The sequence below is a fragment of the Dipodomys merriami genome, unplaced genomic scaffold (genome assembly GCF_024711535.1).
Source record: "Dipodomys merriami isolate MVZ:Mamm:240054 unplaced genomic scaffold, mDipMer1.0.p SCAF_14, whole genome shotgun sequence".
NCBI lineage: Eukaryota > Metazoa > Chordata > Mammalia > Rodentia > Heteromyidae > Dipodomys > Dipodomys merriami.
Genome location: NW_027202715.1, coordinates 13,565,287 through 13,585,544, shown reverse-complemented (window position 1 = coordinate 13,585,544; position 20,258 = coordinate 13,565,287). Strand labels below are relative to the sequence as shown.

The 20,258-nt window shown below is 51.7% G+C and overlaps 2 protein-coding genes and 1 long non-coding RNA gene across 4 annotated transcripts in view; 1 reads left to right on the top strand and 2 right to left on the bottom strand.

Annotated features, from left to right (window-relative positions):
• Mmrn2 (multimerin 2) overlaps nucleotides 1-20,258 on the top strand; it is a 38,874-nt gene that overhangs the window by 646 nt on the left and 17,970 nt on the right. The window contains exons 1-2 of one of the 2 annotated variants that reach the window (XM_070020771.1): nucleotides 16,848-16,863; nucleotides 17,008-17,266. In XM_070020771.1, the coding sequence (XP_069876872.1) occupies nucleotides 17,049-17,266 (218 nt within the window). In that variant the 5' untranslated portion in view covers nucleotides 16,848-16,863; nucleotides 17,008-17,048. Of the gene's footprint in view, nucleotides 1-16,847; nucleotides 16,864-17,007; nucleotides 17,267-20,258 lie in introns of those variants that run through there. The other variant, XM_070020770.1, reaches the window with a different exon arrangement.
• On the bottom strand, nucleotides 437-3,423 carry LOC138825705 (uncharacterized). The gene is made up of 3 exons (XR_011371497.1): nucleotides 3,301-3,423; nucleotides 1,351-1,404; nucleotides 437-759 (listed from the first exon to the last, which is right to left on the bottom strand). It is a non-coding gene; the product is annotated as an uncharacterized lncRNA (long non-coding RNA).
• Sncg (synuclein gamma) lies at nucleotides 11,279-16,087 on the bottom strand. Its single transcript, XM_070020772.1, has 5 exons — nucleotides 15,877-16,087; nucleotides 15,112-15,153; nucleotides 14,481-14,608; nucleotides 11,757-11,825; nucleotides 11,279-11,552 (listed from the first exon to the last, which is right to left on the bottom strand). Exons 1-5 carry the CDS (start codon nucleotides 15,995-15,997, stop codon nucleotides 11,532-11,534), a joined length of 381 nt encoding a protein of 126 aa, XP_069876873.1. The 5' UTR covers nucleotides 15,998-16,087; the 3' UTR covers nucleotides 11,279-11,531.

Sequence of the window (20,258 nt, the reverse complement as noted above, 5' to 3'; positions counted from 1 at the left end):
TTAGTCCCCAAACCAACCCTGCCCGGCCCCGCCTTACACCCCTTCCCCCCGTCCCGCATCTCCGGGTGGGGCGGGGCTTCACCGGCGGCTGCGCAGATCGCCCCCAAACACGCCCCCAAACCCTGGCTGTGGTGTCCGTGAGTCACTGGTGGGTGCGCCCCGCCACCTCGGCCCAACCCGGAGGGCCTCGCAGGCGCTGGGCTTGGTCGCCCCCTCTCTCCCAAACTCCCTGTTCTCCTCGACCTTCTCCAGACCCCGCGAGGCACAGGGGACCAAGGACCCCCTCATCCTAGGAGCAAGAGGAACAGCGTTGGTTTCTGGGGGGACGGATACAAGAGTGCGGAATTTGATGGGGGGCTCCTGTCCAGGGAGTTCAGCCCTGGGCCCGAGAGGGCCGGGTCTGATGTGGCGAGAATCATCACAGTGGACAAGGAACTGGAAAGAGGAAATTTATGTCCTTTTTTTTTTGGTCCAAGACCAGGACTTGAACTCAGTGTCTGACGCAGGTTCATTGGTTGGCGCTCTACCCCCTGAGCCGCGCCCCCAACCCCCGGAAATACGAACTGTAATTAAGGGCAGATCAAGGAAGTAGCAGGCAACTGGGGGTCAGGGTCAAGTTCTGTTGAACGCGCCTGGAGGGAAGTGTCCAGTTTTGCCATCACTTCTGGGGAGCGAGCTTGCCTTGGTCTGCGGCGGGGGCTGCGGCCGGGGCAGTGGTGGGGCCAGCGGGGACGGGGCCAGCGCGGGAAGCTGCGGTGCCTACAGGAGGGAAGGGAAGGGAAGGGGAGAGGAGGAGAGAGGCCAGGTAAGGCCAGGGCCCTGGGGAGCCATTGTCGTTCAGACTGTGTTGTCCTGTTAAGCGTCTCCTCAGGAAGCCCATTATATATATCTATATCTATATATCTATATATATAATACATATATACATATATATACATATATAATATGTATCTATATATCTATATATAATTTTTATGGTACTGGGGCTTGAGCTCAGGGCCTAAGTGCTTTCCCTTAGCTTTTCTGCTCAAGGGTGGCACTCTGCCACTGAACCCACACTTCTACTAACTGCTTTTTGTTGGACATAAGAATTTCAAGGGCTTTTCTATCTGCCAGGGATGGCTTCCAAACTTGATCTCCAGATCTCAGCCTCCTGAGTAGCTAGGATTACACCTGTAATCCTAGCTGGCACCTGGCAACCACCTCTGATCTGTGTGTGTGTGTGTGTGTGTGTGTGTGTGTGTGTGTGTGTGTGTGTGTGTGTGTAGAGGGGAGGGGGGAGGAAAGAGAGGGTACCCTGAGCCAGTCTGGAGGCTGCCTCCCTCCCACCCTGGGGCACCACCACCAGACCTTTCTGTCCTCCCTCAGTGGATGGTTCTTGAACTGCAGCACCAGCTGTTGCCACTGTAACACAAAGATAAGAGTCTTTAGACACCACTGACTAAGGAGCTCCTCCGTTGCTCTTTCCCCTAGTTCTTCAGGGAGAGTTGAGTTTGAGATGAAGTCTTCCAGCCAGCCAGTGAGGAAGTGAGAGGCATCAGCCCTTTTCCATGTCTTTGGATTGTGTGTGTGTGTGTGTGTGTGTGTGTGTGTGTGTGTGTGTGTACTAGACCTTGAACTCAGGGCCTGGATACTGTCCCTTTAGCTTTTTCACTCTAGGCTAAACTCTACCACTTGAGCCACAGCTCTACTTCTGCCTTTTTGCTGGTTAATTGGAGATGAGTCTCACAGACTTTCCTGCCTGTGCTGGCTTTGAACCCTCAGATACTCAGATCTCAGCCACCTGAGTAGCTAGGATTACAGGCATGAGCCACAGGCACATCTGGCTTCTTTAGGTGTTCTTACTAACTTGTAAGCCCCTTCTGTCCTGTTTTCCTCCCCACCACCAAGGATCAGAAGAGAGCTCCATCGGCTGTGGCTGCTGCTGGACATAAAGTTCCTACCTTGAGTGCACTTGGCCTTTATCTTTTACTTTTACCATGGCCTCTTACTACGTCCCATCCCCCACTCAGTGGCTCCCTTCTAAAAGGTCATACAGGCCCAAATGGCAGTTGTTGTCACTCACCAGCCAACTTAAGGTATGAAGAGAAGAAATGTAGAAGGGAAAGAAACTTCCAGGATCTAGCCATCTCCTCTAGACCAGTTTTTCCACTGTGGCGATTGGAGTTTCCAGGGGCTCACATGGATCAACATGCTCAGCAAGCTAGCAAGTATCTGACTTGACCCGGAGCTGGGTATGTAGCTCAGTGGCAGATACCTTGCTTAGCATGCACAAGGCCCTAGGTTTGCTCCCTAGTGCCCCCAACCTTACCAGAAACAAAAAAAACAAGTCAGAGGCAAGGTGCTGCCCATGCCTATAATCTTAGCTATTCAAGAGGCTGAGATCAAAGGATCATGGTTCCAAGCTAGCCTAGGCCAGAGAGTCTGAGACTCTTATCTCCAATGCACCAGCAAAAAGCTGGAAGTAGAGCTGTGGCTTGAGTGTAAGCTAAGGGACAGTGCTCAGGCCCTGAGTTCAAGCCTCAATATTGATTATGCACCCCCATAAGAAGCCACAGAGTAGGAGTCTTTGCACTCAACTTCCAGATGGGAAAAGTGAGACCCAGAAGAAAGACAGAGCATTCTTGGGGAGATTTTAATCTGTTGCCTGTTGCTGGGGTGCTGGGGAAAGAGGGAGTTGGCTTGGATAGTATCTCCTCCTGCTCCTCCTCTTCTTTCTTCTCCTCTTCCTCCTTCTTTCTTCTTCTTCTTTTTTTTTTTGTGATAGTCCTGGGGCTTGAACTCAGGGCTTGGTCACTGTCCCTGAGCTTCTTTTGCTCAAGGCTAGCACTCTACCACTTGTGCCATAACACCACTTCCAGCCTTTTCTGTTTATGTGATACTGAGGAATCAAACCCAGGGCTTCATGCATGCTAGGCAAGCACTCTACCACTAAGCCACCTTCCCAGCCCCTGTTGAGGTTTTCAAAGTAAAGAAAGGATTTTTTTAGAGAGGGTAAAGACAACACCCCTCCCAATATTTACCCTATCTTATTCCAGGAGACCCCAGCAAATATAGGCCTGCTCCCCATGTCTGCCTGGGCTTTTGCCTGGCCTGAGGGCTAGAGTGGACACCAGCAATGCCCAAAGCTTAGCTTGGGTCTCCCTCAGCCATCACCCCTCTCCTGGTCCAGATGGGTGTTCTGTGGCTCCTCATCTCAAGAAGATGAGGCCTAAGGACTTCCAGAATGCTCAGACCTTCACAACTACCAAGATGCCGGTGAGTGCACCTGCTGGTGCCAAGGGACAGCTCTGGACTCACCTGCTTCTGGGACAGTGCCTTCCACCTGGGGCTTCAGGTCCTTGCTACCCTTGCTGGCCATAGCTTCAACGAGTGCTCAAGGTTGCAAGACACTGTTGGATCCTGCTGACTCTGTCCACCTGGGTTTTTTAAGGCATTCCCAAAAGCCAAGGCCCACCCTACAGGAGGGCGGTTCCAGTTGACTGCCTCAAGGGTGTGGGGTGTGTGTGTGTGTGTGTGTGTGTGTGTGTGTGTGTGTGTGTGTGTGTGTGTGTGTGTGTGTGTGTGTGTTTTGCTGGCCCCTAGAGGGCTCATACTGAGAAAGTGAGACCTTCAGCAGGAGGGAGAGAGAGGGCTGAGGTGTGCAGAGGTCTGGGATTAGGGTCCTGAAAGAGACTAGGAACAGAGATATCTTCTCTCACCTAGCCAACCCAACCTTCTTCCTCCTCTACTTTGAGGATCCCCTGGTGATCTGAGGTTAATGCTAAGTTGGGAGCTCAGAGCTGAAATTGTTATTAAATACTAGCAGTTAATATTCAGTATACAGCCTGGTGCCAATGGTTTACTACTATAATTCTAGTTCCTCAGGAGGCTGAGGTCTGAGGATCAAGGTTTAAAGCCAGGTGAGGGCAGGCCTGTGAGACTGTTATCCAATTAACTACCAAAAAAGTGAACATTTGGCTCAAGTGGTAGAGTGCTAGCATTGAACACAAAAGCTCAGAGACATCTTAGGCCCTGAGTTCAAGCCCCAAGACCAGCACACACACACACACACAACACGTATCATTTATGTGTGTGAGAGAGAGGGTGGGAGGGAGAGAGGAGGGAGGGAGGGAAAGAGGGGGGAGGTAGGGAGGGAGGGAGGGAGATAGAACCAGATAACTTGAAGGGATGGGTAGAGTTGGGAGAGATAGGGGAGAACAATGGAAGAGGTGATATTGATCAGATGCACTGTACTCATAAATTGATATGTTGAATTGAAACCCCTTTGTACAGCTATTTAAAGATAATAACACACACACACATATACCTGTACACACTTGTGTGTGTGTGTGTGTGTGTGTGTGTGTGTGTGTGTGTGTGTGTGTGTGTGTATGTGCCAGTCCTTGGGCTTACACTCAGAACCTGGGTGCTGTCCCTGAGCTGTTTTTGCTCAAGACTAGTACTCTGCCTCTTGCGCCACAACTCCACTTGTGGCTTTTTTGATAGTTAATTGGAGATAAAGAGTGTCACCACCTTTCTTTGCCAGGCTGATGTGGAACCTTGATCCTCAGCTCTCTGCCTCCAGAGTAGCTAGGACTACAGGTGTGAGCCCCCAGTGCCCAGCTTTGCAGTTGTTTCTTATTGATCATTTATCATATGCTAGGTGCTTCGCTGATGCTTTATAGTCTCTGATATAATGTTTACAATCACCTAGTGAATGAGTGTTATTATTTAGCATCCATTTATAGGAGGAAACAGTGGCAGGTGAGTTAGGATTTAATTGGCCACTGAGTGGCACTCATTAGACACTATGTTGCAAATGAACTACATACAACTTATCAGTGGGGATGGGAGGAAAAAAACTGGGAGAGAAACTGACACAAGGGGTGACACTGTCCCAAAAGAAATGTACTCTTGGGGCTGGGAAGGTGGCTCAGTGGTAGAGTGCTTGCCTTGCCTGCATGAGGCCCTGGGTTCAATTCCTCAGCACCACATAAGCAAAAAGAAAAAAGCCGGAAGTGGCACTGTGGCTCAAGAGGTAGAGCACTAGCCTTGAGCTGAAGAGCTGAGGGACAGCGCCCAGGCCCAGAGTTCAGGCCCCACGACCGGACCCCCCCCCCCAAAAAATGTACTCTTTATTTGACTTATGTAATTGTAATCCCTCTGCACATCACCTTCATAATAACAATAAAAATAAATATATAAATAAGTAAAATAAAATAAATTGGCCACTGTGGGCTGTGAACCAGAAGGTCCTGGCAACTACAGAACCTTTTGTCCCCCTGTGTCCAGTTGGCCCTGCAGACTGGCTATCTGCGCCATGGCCACTGGGACCTGGGTAGGAGGAAGGGAGTACTAGGTAAAGACCCTAAAGAAGATGAGAACCTGGTATGACAGCCCCAAGTAGAAATGAGGAAGCTGTCCCCTGAACAAGGCAGGGGACAATGACTGCACATGTCACCAAAGCCCAGCTATTTGGATAGGAGGGACAGTTCAGAGAGGGCAGACATGCTCAGGGATGCTAACTTTTCTTTCCCCCAAAGGAGTAATTCTGGGGCTTGAGACAATCAAGAGGCACTAGAAGGGCAGTTAGGGGCTTGGTGGGGGAGCTAGGGATTCTAGCAACAGCAGCACCTCCTGCTACCGCTCAAGGTGAGTGTGTAAGGTCCCTTGCTATTAGCCTTACCACATACCCCTCTGTGTCTCCAGGCCCAGCATTGCTCATTGTTGTCTGTCCATCCTATCTATCTATCTATCTATCTATCTATCTATCTATCTATCTATCTATCTATCTATCTATCTATCTATCTGTCTGTCTGTCTGTCTGTCTGTCTGTCTGTCTGTCTGTCTGTCTGTCTGTCTGTCTGTCTGTCTGTATCTATCTTTGGACTGATACTGGGCTTTGAATTCTGGGCCTCAGGCTATGGCTCAAGCTTTTTTGCTAGTTCATATGTATGTATGTGTGTGTGTGTATATATATATATATATATATATATATATATATATATATACATACATATATATATATATGGAGATAGAGAGAGAGAGAGAAAGAGAGAGAGAGAGTGTCTATAATCCTAGCTACTCAGGAGGCTGACATCTGAAGCCAGCCCATGCAGAAAAGTCCAAGTGACTTATTTCCAATTAACCACAGAAAGGAAAGAAGGAGGGAAGGAAGGAAGGAAGGTAGGAAGAAAGAAAGAAAGGAAGGAAAGAAGGAAGGAAGGAATGTAGGAAGGAAGGAAGTGGAGCTGTGGCTCAAGTGGTAGAGTGCAAAGCTTTGGGACATTGCTAAGACCCAGAGTTCAAGCTCTAGAAGCAGCAAAAAAATAAAAATAAAAATCCCCAGGTTTGTTTGCTTAAGCTAGCTTCAAACTATCATCCTCAAATCTTGGCCTCCTGAGTAGCTAGGAGGTGTGAGCCACTGGCACCTGGCTTTGCAATTTTTTTTTCATTCATTCTCTGCCCCTCTCAGAGTCTCTCTTATTCTAGAGTTTCGGGGAGTCTCTGCCCAGGCCCTGTCTGCTGGCCTGTGTCCCCTGGTTTGTTAGTAGAGAGTCAGCCCTTAGCTTGGACTTTCTAGAAACCCAGGTACGTGCTAGGCAACCCTGGGTAGGAGGAAGGAGCAGGTGATGAGGTTAGGTGAGGGACAGAACGGAGTGCAGGCACAGACATACAAAACTCCCTCCTAGCACCAGCAGCAGCAGCACTGCAGGGAGGCTTGGCTGCTGTCTGCCTACTACAGGAGTTCCAGGAGCCCAGCCTAACCTTGTCTCAGCCCTGCCAATCCTCCCAAAATCCCATTAGTTAGCATCATTCCCATCCAGGAAGGCCTCTGCCACTGCTTCAGTTCATGTCATAGCTGTTGGTACTAGTTGGTACCGGGGCCCATGATCAGTAAGCAAGACCAGAAGGCAGGAACCTCTGCATGGAGGAGCAGCTAGCCCTGAGAGATAATGGTAGGGACAGCTCAGTATGGCCAGACAGCAGCAGACACTGGAGTTAAACTAGTATCTTGAATTCTGATACCCCCAAGACATTCAAGTTTATTTCTCTGAGCCTTGGTGTCCCTAACTTTAAGGAAAAGACACTAACAGGGATTTGAACTCAAAGGACTTACAATCTTGCTTGACCTTTTTACTCAAGGCTGATGCTCCACCACTTGAGCCACACCACTTCTGGCATTTTGCTAGTTAATTGGAGATAAAAGACAAGGACTTATCTGCTTGAGCTGGCTTTGAACCACAGTCCTCAGATCTCAGCCTCCGGTGTGGCTAGGATTACAGGTGTGAACCACCAGCACCTGGCTTCCAGGGTATTTTTTGTAAGGATTAAGTGGCTGCAGGTAACTGTCAATGCAGACCCATCTATTTACTGGCCCGTCAGGTTGTTGGGGCAGCACAAAGATTTACTGGATCTGCCTGCAAGACCCTGGCAAGAATCGTCTTCACTGGGCATAGGTTTCAAGCTCCTTCTGGCCTAAGGCCAGAAGGTTGGGGAGGAGAAAGAGGGCTTAGGGTAGGAAAGGATGGCTGGCTGGAGACTTTTGGGCGCCTCTCCGGTGATCTGGAACTGATGTGAACCCTGGTAGTGGTTCACAGGCAATCACAAGGCCATGAAGAACCTATAAATCTTAAACATTCTTATCTTGGTGACTTCCAGCCTAGAGGGATAGGAGAGAGATCAGGTGAGTTTCAGACAAATCTGTTTTTATGACCAGTCCTAGACAAACATTCCTACCAACAGAGTTAAAGGTTGACCCAGAGGTTAGGGCGCCAAAGGAGAGAGATAGGAGATGGCAGTAGAGATGCCAGGCTTTGTCAGTCTGTGTTAGTCATCCATGGATATTTTCACAGTCTCAAGTGAACTTGCAGCAAACACAGCCTTATGGCCCTTCTGAAAAAGAATCAGCAGAAGTGCTGTTGATGGAAAAACTAGTGGGGACTAATGATAAGTTCTTTAATGATGTGACTTCTAAAATCAGTGTTTTGATTAATTATTATTTTTTGTAGGGGAATGCCAGATCTGGGATTTGAACTCAGGGCTTTATGCCCTTGCTTAGTGCTTTGTGCTCAAGATTTGCTTTCTATCACTTGAGCAACATGTCCATATCTGGCTTTTAATGGGTTAATTGGATATAAGAGTCTCACACAAAGTTTTCTACCCAGGCTGGTTTGGAACAGTGGTCTTCAGATCTCAACCTCCTGAGTAGCTAAGATTACAGGTGTAAGCCGCTGGTATCCAGCTTAGCTAATTATTGTTTTGTTTGGTGATACTAAGATTTGAACTCTAGTTACTGACTTGCTAGGAAAGCATTCTATCACTGGAGCCACATTCTCTGTGTTTTATTTTATTTTTTTAGTTTTTGGTTGGTCGTGGGGGCTGAACTCTGGGCCTGGGTGCTGTCCTTCAGCTTTTCAACTCAAGATTAGCGCCCTACCACTTGAGCAACAGCACCACTTCTGGCTTTTTTCTGCTTATGTGGTGCTGAGGAACAGAACCCAGGGCCTCATGCATGTGAGGCAAGTACTCTACCACTGAGCCAACTTCCTAGCCCATTTTATTTTTCTCCTATGTTTTATTTTTTAGTACTTATCCTGGGGCTTGAATTCAGTGCTTGTGCATTCTCTCTAAGCTTGTGCTTAAGGCTAGCGCTCTACCACTTAAACCACAGCTCCACTTCCCGCTTTTTGTAGGTTCACTGAAGAGTCTCACAGACTTTCCTATCTGGGCTGGCTTTGAACTTCCATCCTCAGAGCTCAGTCTCCTGAATAGCTAGGACTAACTATAGCTACCAGCACCCAGCTTTTATTGTTTTATTTTATTAAGATAAGTTCTTACTACATAGCTTAGCTTGGCCTTGACCTCAAGATCCTCTTGCCTGGATTATCCTGTGTGCCTGCATTATAGGCATGCAGCACCTTAATATTAGTGATTTCTTTTGCCAGTCTGGTTTTGAATCTTGATCCTCAGATCTCAGCCTCCTAAGAAGGTAGGATTACAGGTGTGAGCCGTAAACACCAGGCTCAGCATAGGTCTTGAGTGTGTGCTTAATAGTAGAGGGAGGTGCACCAAGGACCCTTACAGCCTCTTTTAGTGGAGGCAGAGAACTCTAGGAGCCTGCTAAATATCCACAGGGGCCAGGACCAGGAGCCCTCTCTCTGAGCTCTTAGCCACCAAGCTGACTTTCTTCTTTTTGCTTTTTCTCAGCAGTGGCTTACTTCTGGGCATGCACAGCCTGCTGATGTGTTGGTGTTGGGGACAGGAGAGCCCTGAGTGTCCTCTGGTGCCTTCATTCCTTCCCAGGGGACAGCAGTCCCTGGCCTCTTCCTGTCTTCCCAACAGTAGATACCCATGGGCAGGCTACTAGGGCATACCCAGCTCCACTATACCTGACTGGACTCCCAGCCTCTGGGCTGCCCTTGACCTCTGCTTTTCACTGCAGTGGGGGCAGGGCAGTTTCTGGAGTCATCTGTGGATTCAGGCATTGGTGCTGGCACTTAGGACTGGCAGCCTGCAATAAGTCCCTTCAAAGCTCTGTCCCCAAACTGGACATCAAAGGTGAGGGTGGGGGTGTCCAGGGAACAATATTCCAAGAGCAAAATGAAGAATCCTCATGCTGGACACTGGCCTGGCTAGTGTCAGGGATATCTTGAAATTTTGGGGGTGGGCATGGCATGGATTCAACTGAGTGAAAAGTTTGTGCTCAGTTCTCTCTCTCTCTCTCTCTCTCTCTCTCTCTCTCTCTCTCTCTCTCTCTCTCTCTCTCTCTCTCTCTCTCTCTCTCTCTCTCTCTCTCTCTCTCTCTCTCTCTCTCTCTCTCTCTCTCTCTGTACCTGTATTGAGGCTTTAGATTTTTCACTCAAGACTGGCATTCTATCACTTGAGCCACAGCTTTGCTTCTGCCTTTGTGGTGGTTAATTGGAGATAAGAGTCAAGGATTTTTTCTGCCCTGGCTGGCTTCGAACTTCCATCCTCAGATATCAGCCTCCTGATTACAGGTGTGGCCATTGGTGCCCACTCTGCTCAGTTCTGATGTTTCTTAGTTCTGTGCCCTTGGGTGAGTTATTTATTTTTTTGTAATTTTTAGCATACATTACTTGCATAAGGGGAGGGTATCTTCTTATGACATTTCCACGTATTTATGCAATGTGTCAGATCACTCTTACACCTGAATCACTCTTACCTACCACATTCCCCCTTCCCATATTGGGGCCTGAACTCAGGGCCTAGGCACTGTCCCTTAGCTTTTTCACTCAAGGCTGGTGCTCTCCCACTTGAGCCAAACCTCCTGGCTTTTGCTGGTTAATTGGAGCAAGGAATCCCATAGACTTTACTACCTAGGCTGGCTTTGAACCAAGATCCTCACATCTCAGCCTCTTGAGTAGCTAGGATTACAGGTGGGAGCCACCAGCACTTAACCTTGTCATGTTCTACAACCCCAACAGGCTTCCAGGAGCAGGAATGAAAGGCCCGGCTCTGAGAGGTGGAAGGAGCTTGGGGTCACCTCATCTCTGCTGGGGTGAATATGCCCTGTCCTGCTGTGGGTTTAGGCTTTGCCATCTTTGCAAGTTACTTCCTGCTCTAGGGAGAATATCCCTGATCTCCAAAGATGTCACCAGAGCTGAAGATGTGCACAGTATCCTCACCCTGCCCACCTCAGGCTCCTCAGAGGACATTGCGGACCCCCTCAATGTCCACTCCAGTGGGGTCCATTCCAAACAGTAGCTGAGTGCAAACCTGGAGACAAACCAGGTGCTAATGGCTCCCACCTATAATTGCACAGGAGGCTGAGATCTGAGGATCATGGTTTGCAGCCAGCCCAGGCAGGAATGTCCATGAGACTCTTTTCTCCAATTAACCACCAGAAAAGTGGAAGTGGAGCTCTGGATCAAAGTGGTAGAGCACTAGCCTTGACAGAAAAGCCCAGGGACAGAGCCTAGGCCCTGAGTTCAAGCCTCTTGGCCAACAAAAAAAAATGCCAGAAGTGGAACTGTGGCTCAAGTGGTAGAGCACTAGCCCTTGAGTGAAAAAAGTATAGAAACAACAGTCAAGCTCTGAGTTTAAGCCCCAGTACACACGTACACACACACACACACACACACACACAATGTGGGGACATACAGGCCCGTGCTGCTACTAAGGGCATTCATTGTGGGTTGGCTATATGTGTTGGGGAGGGTCTGGAGCACCAGTGTATTCCCATAGGGTACCTGGTCCCCAGCACAGGCTGAGCCAGTTCCTTCCTGTCTCTGGGGGCTTCGTGAGCAGTGGCAGAGCAGACAGGAAACATGGCTGGAGGTTGGAGCTCGTTTTATTTGAAATCATGTTTAAAAAGGGAATGGAAGTTCACAGCAGCATCTGGTCTTACGAGGTCAGAAGGACAGGAGCGGGTGGGGCCCGCGGGAGGTGGAGGCTCAGGGACAGCGCGGGAGCATGGGCAGCCTGCTGGGCATTCCACACTGGGCACTTCTTATGCTGTGTGGGGGTGGGCTCTAAGGCAGAGGGGTGTGTCTGGGGGGGTATCTCCACAGCCGGCTGGCAGCCTTCTAGTCTCCTCCACTCTTAACCTGGAAGAAAGAATGACCCTCACAGCCCCCTCCAGGCCCTCAACCCTCAGTGGCTGCCCTGGGAGATCTCATCCTCAGGCCCAGGGCTGGCTCTCCTGCTAAGTCCCTCTGAGGCTCTCCTAACCAGCTCCAGGGCTCCGAGAGGGATGCAAGATCCCCATCCAGGAGCCTCCTGGTGAGCCCTGGGGACGCCCAGCTCCTTACCTCCTCAGCCACCTCTTCTTCTTTGGCTGCCTGGTCCTCCTGTGGCGGGGTAGGTTGCTCCAAGTCCTCCTGCAAGGGGCAAAGGCACATGAGGCTGAGAGACTCAGAGCTGCCTGGCTAGTGGCCACCAGGGCCTGGTCTGCACTGGCCTCACAGATGGGCAGAGGCCCTGCTCTACTTGGAGAGGCTACAAGGGTGGGAGGTATGGAGATTCATAGTGCCAAGCCTTTTGAGGGTAACAAGTACCCCCACCCCCTGACACACACACAAACACACTGATCTCAAGCAATGAGCACTGTCTGTTTGGGTCTCTTGATATGGGAGCCTGGGGTGTGTGTGGTGACAGTGGTGTGGCAGAGGAGGTGGGCAGAGGCCCCTGAATCACCAGCCCCCAATGTAATCCTAGGTGCAGGGCTGTGTCATCACTTTTCACCTGACCTTGAGGCTGGAGAGAAGAGGCATTAAACTCAGTGACTCAGGCTTTATAGTAGAAATACTTGCTGGCATCAGGTCCAGCTTGCTCCAGGATCCTCTCTAGTTTCTTTTCTTTTGGAGGAGAGGGGTTGGTCATAGGGCTTGAACTCAGGGCCTGGGTGCTGTCCCTGAGCTCCTTTGCTGAAGACTAGCACTCTATCACTTTGAGCCACAGAACTACTTCTAGTCTTTGAGTGGTTAGAGATAAGTCCCATGGGGGCTTTTCTGCTCCAGCTTCGAACCGTGATCCTCAGATCTCAGCTTCCTGAGTAGTTAGGATTACAGACGTGAGCCACCAGCACCCAGCTTACAGGGCCCTTAACCTTTGGTGGAATTATGTATAAAAGGGTGGGCCAGGTTCTCTAGGTGAAGGGCAAGTGAGCCATCTTGTTAGTCCTGCTGCACCTCAATGTTAGCATAGGAATCCTATGGTGTAAATGGCCAGGTAGCTAGAGTACCGACTCTCCTTCCCTTCCCCTTCCCTTCCCTCCTAAAACTCCGCCCTCCTCCCCATTGTCATAATTACAACACACGAAAGACAACTGGTCGACTGCCATACCGCCAGGGCATGTATCCCCCGGGCTTGGTGGGAGGGAAGAAGGTCTGGGGATTGCTTTTTAGAGATCCCTTGAAAAGTCTCTTTGGGGGCAGGGCTTTTGCCAGCCTTACTCTAGGATCATCAAGCAAAGGGGTACTTGGCATCAGCCCTAGTCCTCTTTTAGTGGGAGGTGGGGAGGAGTCTTCCTGGGGAGCTAGTGGGTTCTGCCAGGGTGATGATGGTGGAGGTAGTTGTGAAGGTGGTGATTTGCTGAGTGTTCATTATAGGTCAGGCAGAACTGCTTCCTAGGGCCCATTTGCTTGTCATCTCTCACAACCCAATAAAAAAAAAAAAAAAGGAACGGAAGCCAGTCGCTGGTGGCTCACAACTGTAATACTAGCTACTCAGGAGGCTGAGAATTGTAGCTCAAAGCCAGCCCAGGCAAGAAAAACTGTGAGACTCTTATCTCCAATTAACCAGCAGAAAACCAAAGTGGAGCTGTGGCTCGTTCGAAATGGTAGAGCACTAGCCTTAAGTACAAAAGCTGTGGAACAGTACCCAGGTCCTGAGTTCAAGCTCCATGATCAACATAAAGAAAAAATATATAAGAAATAGAGATCCACAGACATTAGATCGCTTCTCAAAAGTCACATACTAGGAAGGGGCAGGGCTAGGATTGAGTAGAGGGGGAGCAGCTGCTCGCTCCAATGACAAGAACACTCTGTGCTGGTCGTAGAATCAGACATCCAGTGACTACTCTCCAGGTGTCCCCTACCCTTGTTCCCACCCTCTCTGAGAGCGGGACCTCACGGTGCTGGTTATGCTGGACCTTCAGATACCATCTGTGACAGGTATAGGGGCTGGAAATAGCTCTCACCCCACTTCCAGGCTCAAGTCCCCACTCTCTGATACCACCTAACATCACTATCTCTAAGCACAGCAGGGACCTCCACAGTCACATGGATTAGCCAAGGCCAGGGGACACATGGGCAAATCTCTGGGCCTTCCTTTCCACATACCGGCTGGTTTCAAACCACAATCCTTAGAACTCAGCCTCCTAAGTAGCTAGGATCACAGGTGTGAGCCATCAGTGTCTAGGTCCAATAAATGCTCTTATTGACAGCCATACACATGCATGCACAATTCACACACACACACACACACACACACTGCAGATACGCATGCATACAGGCACACGTATATGCTCACACACACGTGCTCACACAAAGACCGCAGTGGAGGGTGGGGCTGAAGCCCTTGATATTTTTCCACCACCAGGGGGCGCTACTTCCCTGTTGCTCCGGGAGAAGGCAGCAGCCAGGCTGGATCAGGGATGGCAGTAATGACTAGGCAGCTCTGGCCTGGTGTTCACTGCCTGGGGTCCACCATTCACTTATAAAACATGGGGGCATCTTCTATACTGAGAGCTATGGAGCAGACTTGGTTTGAGTCTCAGTTTCTTTGTCTATAAAATGACCCTGAACTCCCCACTCCAAGGATAACCCCTCTGCGCACGTATACGTGTGCATGTACACACACACACACACACACACACACACACACACACACTCATTCACCCATACACACCTCCTCTACTGGGTGTTGATTGTAAAGCAAACCCAGGGCCTGACTCTCTGTGCCCGCATGTGTGGGGGCCGCCTCCTGCCAGCTGGGCTCCTAGGCCCAGGGGAGACATGAGCCCCTCACCTCACCTTGCGCACCACCCCAGTGGTGACCACGATGTTCTCTGCTTCCTCCACGGTCTTGGTGGCCACTGTGTTGACACTGGTGACCACGGCCTCGCTGACCACATTGGCCTGCTCCTTGGTCTTCTCAGCCACTGTGGGAGAACCCTGGTTGGTCCCCGTGCCCGGCTGGCAGGGGTTGGGCAGAGTTCTTTCTACCCCACAGCTATGGCTCCTCTGTGCTGGGCCCTCGCTCATGAACCCCACCTGAGGGCGCCCTAGGGCAGGGCCTGGCTCTGCCCATGGAGGGGATCAGGTATGGGGACACTCTGGGTTCTCTGGAAGCTGTGCCCCCAGTCCCCACCCCCACTCCAGTCTACTCGCCACTGCCCTTAGTGGGAATGTAGGCATGGATGTCTCCAGGGGAGGGGTTCTGACTCTCCTTACCACCCTCCCCTGCCTGCTTCCTGACTCTAGGGGAGCTCTGCCATTGATCGAGGGGACCCAGAGCCACGCCCTTGTCTTGCTTTGGGGGGCTGCAGTGGCCAGGGGCTATGTAGGAAGTAAAGGCATGCACTGTAAAGAGGATTCTAGACTTGGAGGGGTCTCAGCACCAGGACTCTGCTGGTTTGCGGGGGACAGGGGGCATGCTGCTTACCTGAGGTCACACTCTGCACCACGTTCTCTTTGGTCTTGGCTCCTGAGGAGGAAATGGAAATGTCAGGGCACATCTATCCCTGAGCAGCTGGACCAGCTGGGGGGACGGATAGCGCGGGGGACGACAACCCCTTCAAAGAGCCACTTCCTGCTGGTTTGGGAGGACGGGGACGGATAAGAACGAGACAGACAGGATGAAGGGACAAAGGAGCCCAAGGCTTGGGGTGGGGGAAGGGACCCTGGTGGACCACGGATACAGACCCTGGCTCGGCAGCAGAGCAGTGCAGAGCTAAGCCATGGATTTGTCCTCCCCTCCTTTTCCATCCCCCTCTGGGTAGAACCTGGACAGAGGACTTCGGTGAGGGTAGTAACCTGTGGCCTATGGAAGAGGGTGTGGTCTACCCGAATACTGGGCTCCTCACAGTTGCAGGGTCTGGAGGCTCAGGGGACCCCTGCAGGCTCGTGAGTGCCTTTGTGCATGAGCAGCCAGGTGGTCAGCTGTGTCTGAGCCCCGAGTGGCTCTCAGGGACACTCTGATCTGGAGTCCCTGAGGAAGCCAGAGGCAAGCAGACACTGGTATGTGCCAAATGCTCTGCTTATTCCAGGATCTGGGGACCTGGACTTCAACAGCTAGGGTCTCACCTCTGTCCACATCGCTGCCTGGGGCTGAGGAGGGAGGTCAGGGCCAGGGAGCTGACATTCTGCTCACCCTCTTTGGCCGCCTGATCTTCCTGCCCTCCCCCCTGCCCCGCCCTGCCACACTCACCCACATACATGACTCCCTCCTTGGTCTTCTCGGCCGCCTCTGTCACCCCCTGCTTGGTCTTTTCCACGGCACCCACCACGCCCTCCTTGGCAATGGAGAACCCCTTCTTAAAGACATCCATGGTGGGAGTGAAGATGGGGCTGGACGCTCCCCGGAGCTTCAGGCTGGACCGGGCGGAGTACTGCTGCAGCCTCTCGCCCTGCCGCTCTCTCTTATTGACGTGGATGAAATATTGATGCTGTGGTGGCTGCTGGGAGCCCAGCCAGCGCTGGGCAGGGTGGGGGCAGGGAGGGCAAGAGGGAGTCTTTCCCTCCAGTGGGACAGCAGAGAGCAGAGCCCAGGGCCCCCAGCTGGCTCGGACCTGACCTGCTGACCTTGTTCTCCCCATGGGGATAGAAGAGATTGAGCACATGGCAATCCATTGCTGCCCTGCTCATTCCTAGCCTGACTTCCATATGTCAGGCCTAGGGTGGGGTGTCTGGGCAGAGAGGGTAGGCATCTTGGCCAGTGCCCTCAGTGTCTCAGGTAGGGTAGGGATCAGAATCATGCCAGTCAGTCCAGTGAGAGAATGACCAATCTCTCAAGCAAACCTGACTCCCCCCACCTCCCACCCCAGCATCCTGGTACCTAGTTGGAGAAGTTGGGGGGGAAGAGTACACAAAGAGCTGGGTTTGGCTGCTTTGCTGTGTGACCCAAGGTGGTTCTTTCCTTCTCTGAGCCTCCACCCACCTGCTGGTCCCCACCACCCAGTGCCTAAAAAAGCTGAAGAGGCACCATGTACCTCCCATGCCCACTTCCTGAACAGCCACGTGGGTGGGCAGCAAATCCCCTGAGCCCAGAAGACCACTTCCCAATACTCCAGCTAAAAGCCTGTGTCCTTTTTCCTGACTCCCCGGGAAAAGGTTCCAAGAGGGACAGGTTTGGTGGCGACCAACCTGCCCACGTGTCGCCCACCTTCCTCATGTTCCTGAGCCAAGTCCTCTTGAGGTACAGGAACTGGCTTGCATGGTTGGCGGCCTCCGTGGGAGCCAGGCGGGGGATGGAGAGGGGGGCCGGACGAGGCCCACTGGGGTGGGCTGGCCCAGGCCACTTCCTCTCTTTGTTATTCTTGTGTTTTCTTTTCCTTCTGAGATTCAACTTGAGGACCACGTCACTGACAATTTTGAGAGTCTATGACCAGGCTGAGCCTGAGCGGAACCAGTCCGAAGTCTGCTCTTGAAGCCAAGATGATCCTGACGCTGCTGCTGGGCCTGGGGGGACCCCTGAGCTGGGGGCTGACAGGAGCCTGGGCCCAGGTCCCTGGAAGCAGATTCTCTGATCCACATGACCCCAGATCCTCTGGAGTCTCAGGGGCAGAAGCTGAGGACCCCAGCAGGGTCCCCCTTGGACGGTAAGGAGGGCTTGGAGTTTGGCCAAGATCATGGGGCATTTGAGTCTCAGCACAGCCCAACTGGAGCACAGCTGCACAGCCTCTCTGGGCCTCAGTTACCCATCCGTGAAATGGGCCAGGCTAGCTGCTAGGCCAGTTGTGCGGCTGAGCAAGGTCTCAGATGTCAGTTGGGCATTCCAGGGCCTGACCGGAGAGTAACACGAAGAGCCTTACATGACCCATAGCAGGGGATAGAGCTTGGGCAGGGAGAGGGAGTGGAGGGCAGCGGGCAGGGAGGAATTGTGTCCACCAGCTGACACCCGGCATGGGGGCTCAGAGACTGTAGTTCTGGAAGCTTCCAGTTGGGGAGGCTCTGGCTCCAGGTCTGAAAGCTGAGCCCCAGCGAGGCTGACCCAGCCCAGGTCCTGGGGGACAGCCACCCTTCAGTCTGGGATTGTGCTGAGTGTCCAGAAGCCTGGCTGTGATGGCTGAGAGGACCCCCGATCCTCAGAAGACAGGGGGTCCAGGGGGGCAGTGCTCTAGGGACCCTCTGAAAATAGGCAAGGTGATCTTCTTTTTTTTTTTTTTTTTTTGCCAGTCCTGGGGCTTGAACTCAGGGCCTGAGCACTGCCCCTGAGCTTCTTTTGCTCAAGGCTAGCTACCACTTGAGCCATAGCACCACTTCCGGCTTTTTCTATTTATGTGGCACTGAGGAATCGAACCCAGGGCTTCTTGCATGCTAGGCAAGCACTCTACCACGAAGCCACAATCCCAACACTCAAGATTTTCTTTCTTTAGGGACTTGGGCACCATTTTCCTGAATTCAAGCGGGGCCGGGGACCCCCACTCTGCCGATAGGTTCTGGGGTGCAGGTTCCTCTCTCAGGGTCTGCAGCCACTCTGGAGCCATGCGTCATCATCAGAGCAGCAGGTGCCCGTGAGCTGGCCTCCAAGCCTGGCATCTTGCCAAGTGTTTGCTCTGTAAATCTCCTCAGCAGCCCCATTCATGGAGGAGTTGGAGGTGTAGGGGTTGGAGGATGGCTCGGCTGGTAGACTGCTTGCCAGTGAGCATCAAATATCAAGTTCTAGTCCTGGTCTCGGACGAAAAAAAAAATGGTTTAGAGAGGCTGAGTAACTTGATGTAGGTCACATAGCTGAGGAGAGCTGGGACTGGCTCTGAGGCTGAGTGAGTTTACAAGTAGCCCTCAGAAAGAAGCGTTTAGATATGGAGAGAACTGAGATTCATGCTCACCCACAGTCTCCGCACTGGGGCCCCGACAGGGACCATCCTGGGCTCCAAGGAGCACCTGTCTGTGCGAGGCTTCATTCAGCTTCCAGTTATTCCACATGAAGGTCCCTTGTGTATGCTTCTCTTCCTCCTCCTCCTCCTCCTCCTCCTCCTCCTCCTCCTCCTCCTTCTCCTCCTCTTCCTCCTCTTCCTCCCCCTCCTCTTCTTCCTCCTCCTTCTCCCCCTCCTCTTCTTCCTCCTCCTCCTCCACCACCTCCTCCTCCTCTTCCTCCTTCTCCACTTCTTCCTCCTCCTCCTCTTCCTACTTCTCTTTTTCTTATGCCAGAACTGGGGCTTGAACTCAGGGCCCAAGTGCTGTCCTTTAGCTGTCACTCAAGGCTAGCACTCTACCACTTGACCCATAGCTCCACTTCCAGCTTTCTGGTGATTAATTGGAGATAAGTCTCCCAAACTTTACTGCAATTCTCAGATCTCAGCCTCTTGAGTAGCTAGGATTACAGGTATGAGCTACCTTTGCCTGGCTTGGGCATTTTTCTGAAAGTAGGTTTGACCAGGGAGAAGTAAGAGAGGAGAATAAACAGTATATACCCACTCTTCACAAAGAAGGACCTGGTGGAGTGGGTAAGAGTGGAGAAATCCATCCTGCCCTGTGCCCAATTCTGACACACAGTTAATTCAGTGGAGGCAATCAAGCCATGAGCTCTGATTTCAGGACCAAAGACCTAACTTCCCTCCCCAAAGCCATCGGCTCTGTGTCCCAGGCCCTGGGCACCTTTCTCTCTCCCAGCCCCCCTTTGCTTTCTGTGTGTGTGCTAGTACTGGGGCTTGAACTCAGGGTCTGGGTGCCATTTCTTAGCTTCCCCCCCCATTCAAGGTTATTGCCCTACCACTTAAGCCACAGCTCCACTTCTGACATTTTGGTGGCTAACTGGAGATAAGAGTCTCACGGACTTTTTCTACTGGGGCTGGCTTCAAACTGTGATCCTCAGATCTCCGTCTTTTGAGTGGCTAAGATTACAGGTGTGAGTCACCAGGCATCTGGAGTTTGAGGGGGCCACAGAGGATAGGAGGAAGGACCCTTGCTCCTGTGTCTCCCTCCTCACTTGGTTGTAGAGATAAATTGGACATTCTCTTAGCCCCAGGAACCTAGGGTTTCTCTGCCTTTCTCTGGGTGATCTCCACTCATGAAGATCTGCCCACTTGTACCCTTGGCCCAGGAATCCCCAGATATTCAAAGGCTGCCACCGCTGCCTCCGAAAGTCTCTTTCCCACAGCGCCAGAAACTGTGGAGAACTCCACAGGCCAAGCCCACAATGTCAAAGCATCCGGAGGGGCTGCTGAGAAAGGAAGGAAACACTGCCGTTTCCTGGGCTGATAACTTCCCCTGCTCCTTGAGCTGGTGAGGCAGAAATGCTGCTCCAGCCACAGGGGAAGGGGGCAGGGTGGGCCAGTGCACCTAACAGGGGCTCCAGCCAGGCTTCTTCCATGAATTTGCTCTTCACACCTATATCCAAGAGACAGGGAAGTCCTAGATATAGACCTGCACACGAGCCTTTGGAAGGATAAGCTTGAATCCTGTTTTGGTGCTAGGTGCCCCATGTCTCCAGATTGTCAGGTATCAGGGTAAAGAAGGGATATAATTAGCTGCTTCCGAGCCCCCATCCCCCTCTGGAGACCCCTCAAAGCTCTATCTAGGAAGCCTGAATATTTGGACCCGATGGAGAGGAAGCAGAGTCTGGGCAAGGTGTCCCATTCCCATGTTGTT

Bases quoted from the DNA above. Each gene is read 5' to 3' on its own strand.
- Sncg (XM_070020772.1), bottom strand. From the start codon at position 15,997: ATGGATGTCTTTAAGAAGGGGTTCTCCATTGCCAAGGAGGGCGTGGTG. The intron at 14,609-15,111 runs GTAAGCAGCATG...GTTCTCCCACAG, and splicing joins GGTGCAGAGTGTGACCTCAG to TGGCTGAGAAGACCAAGGAG. The intron at 11,826-14,480 runs GTGAGGTGAGGG...TGCCCCTTGCAG, and splicing joins CCACTGGGGTGGTGCGCAAG to GAGGACTTGGAGCAACCTAC.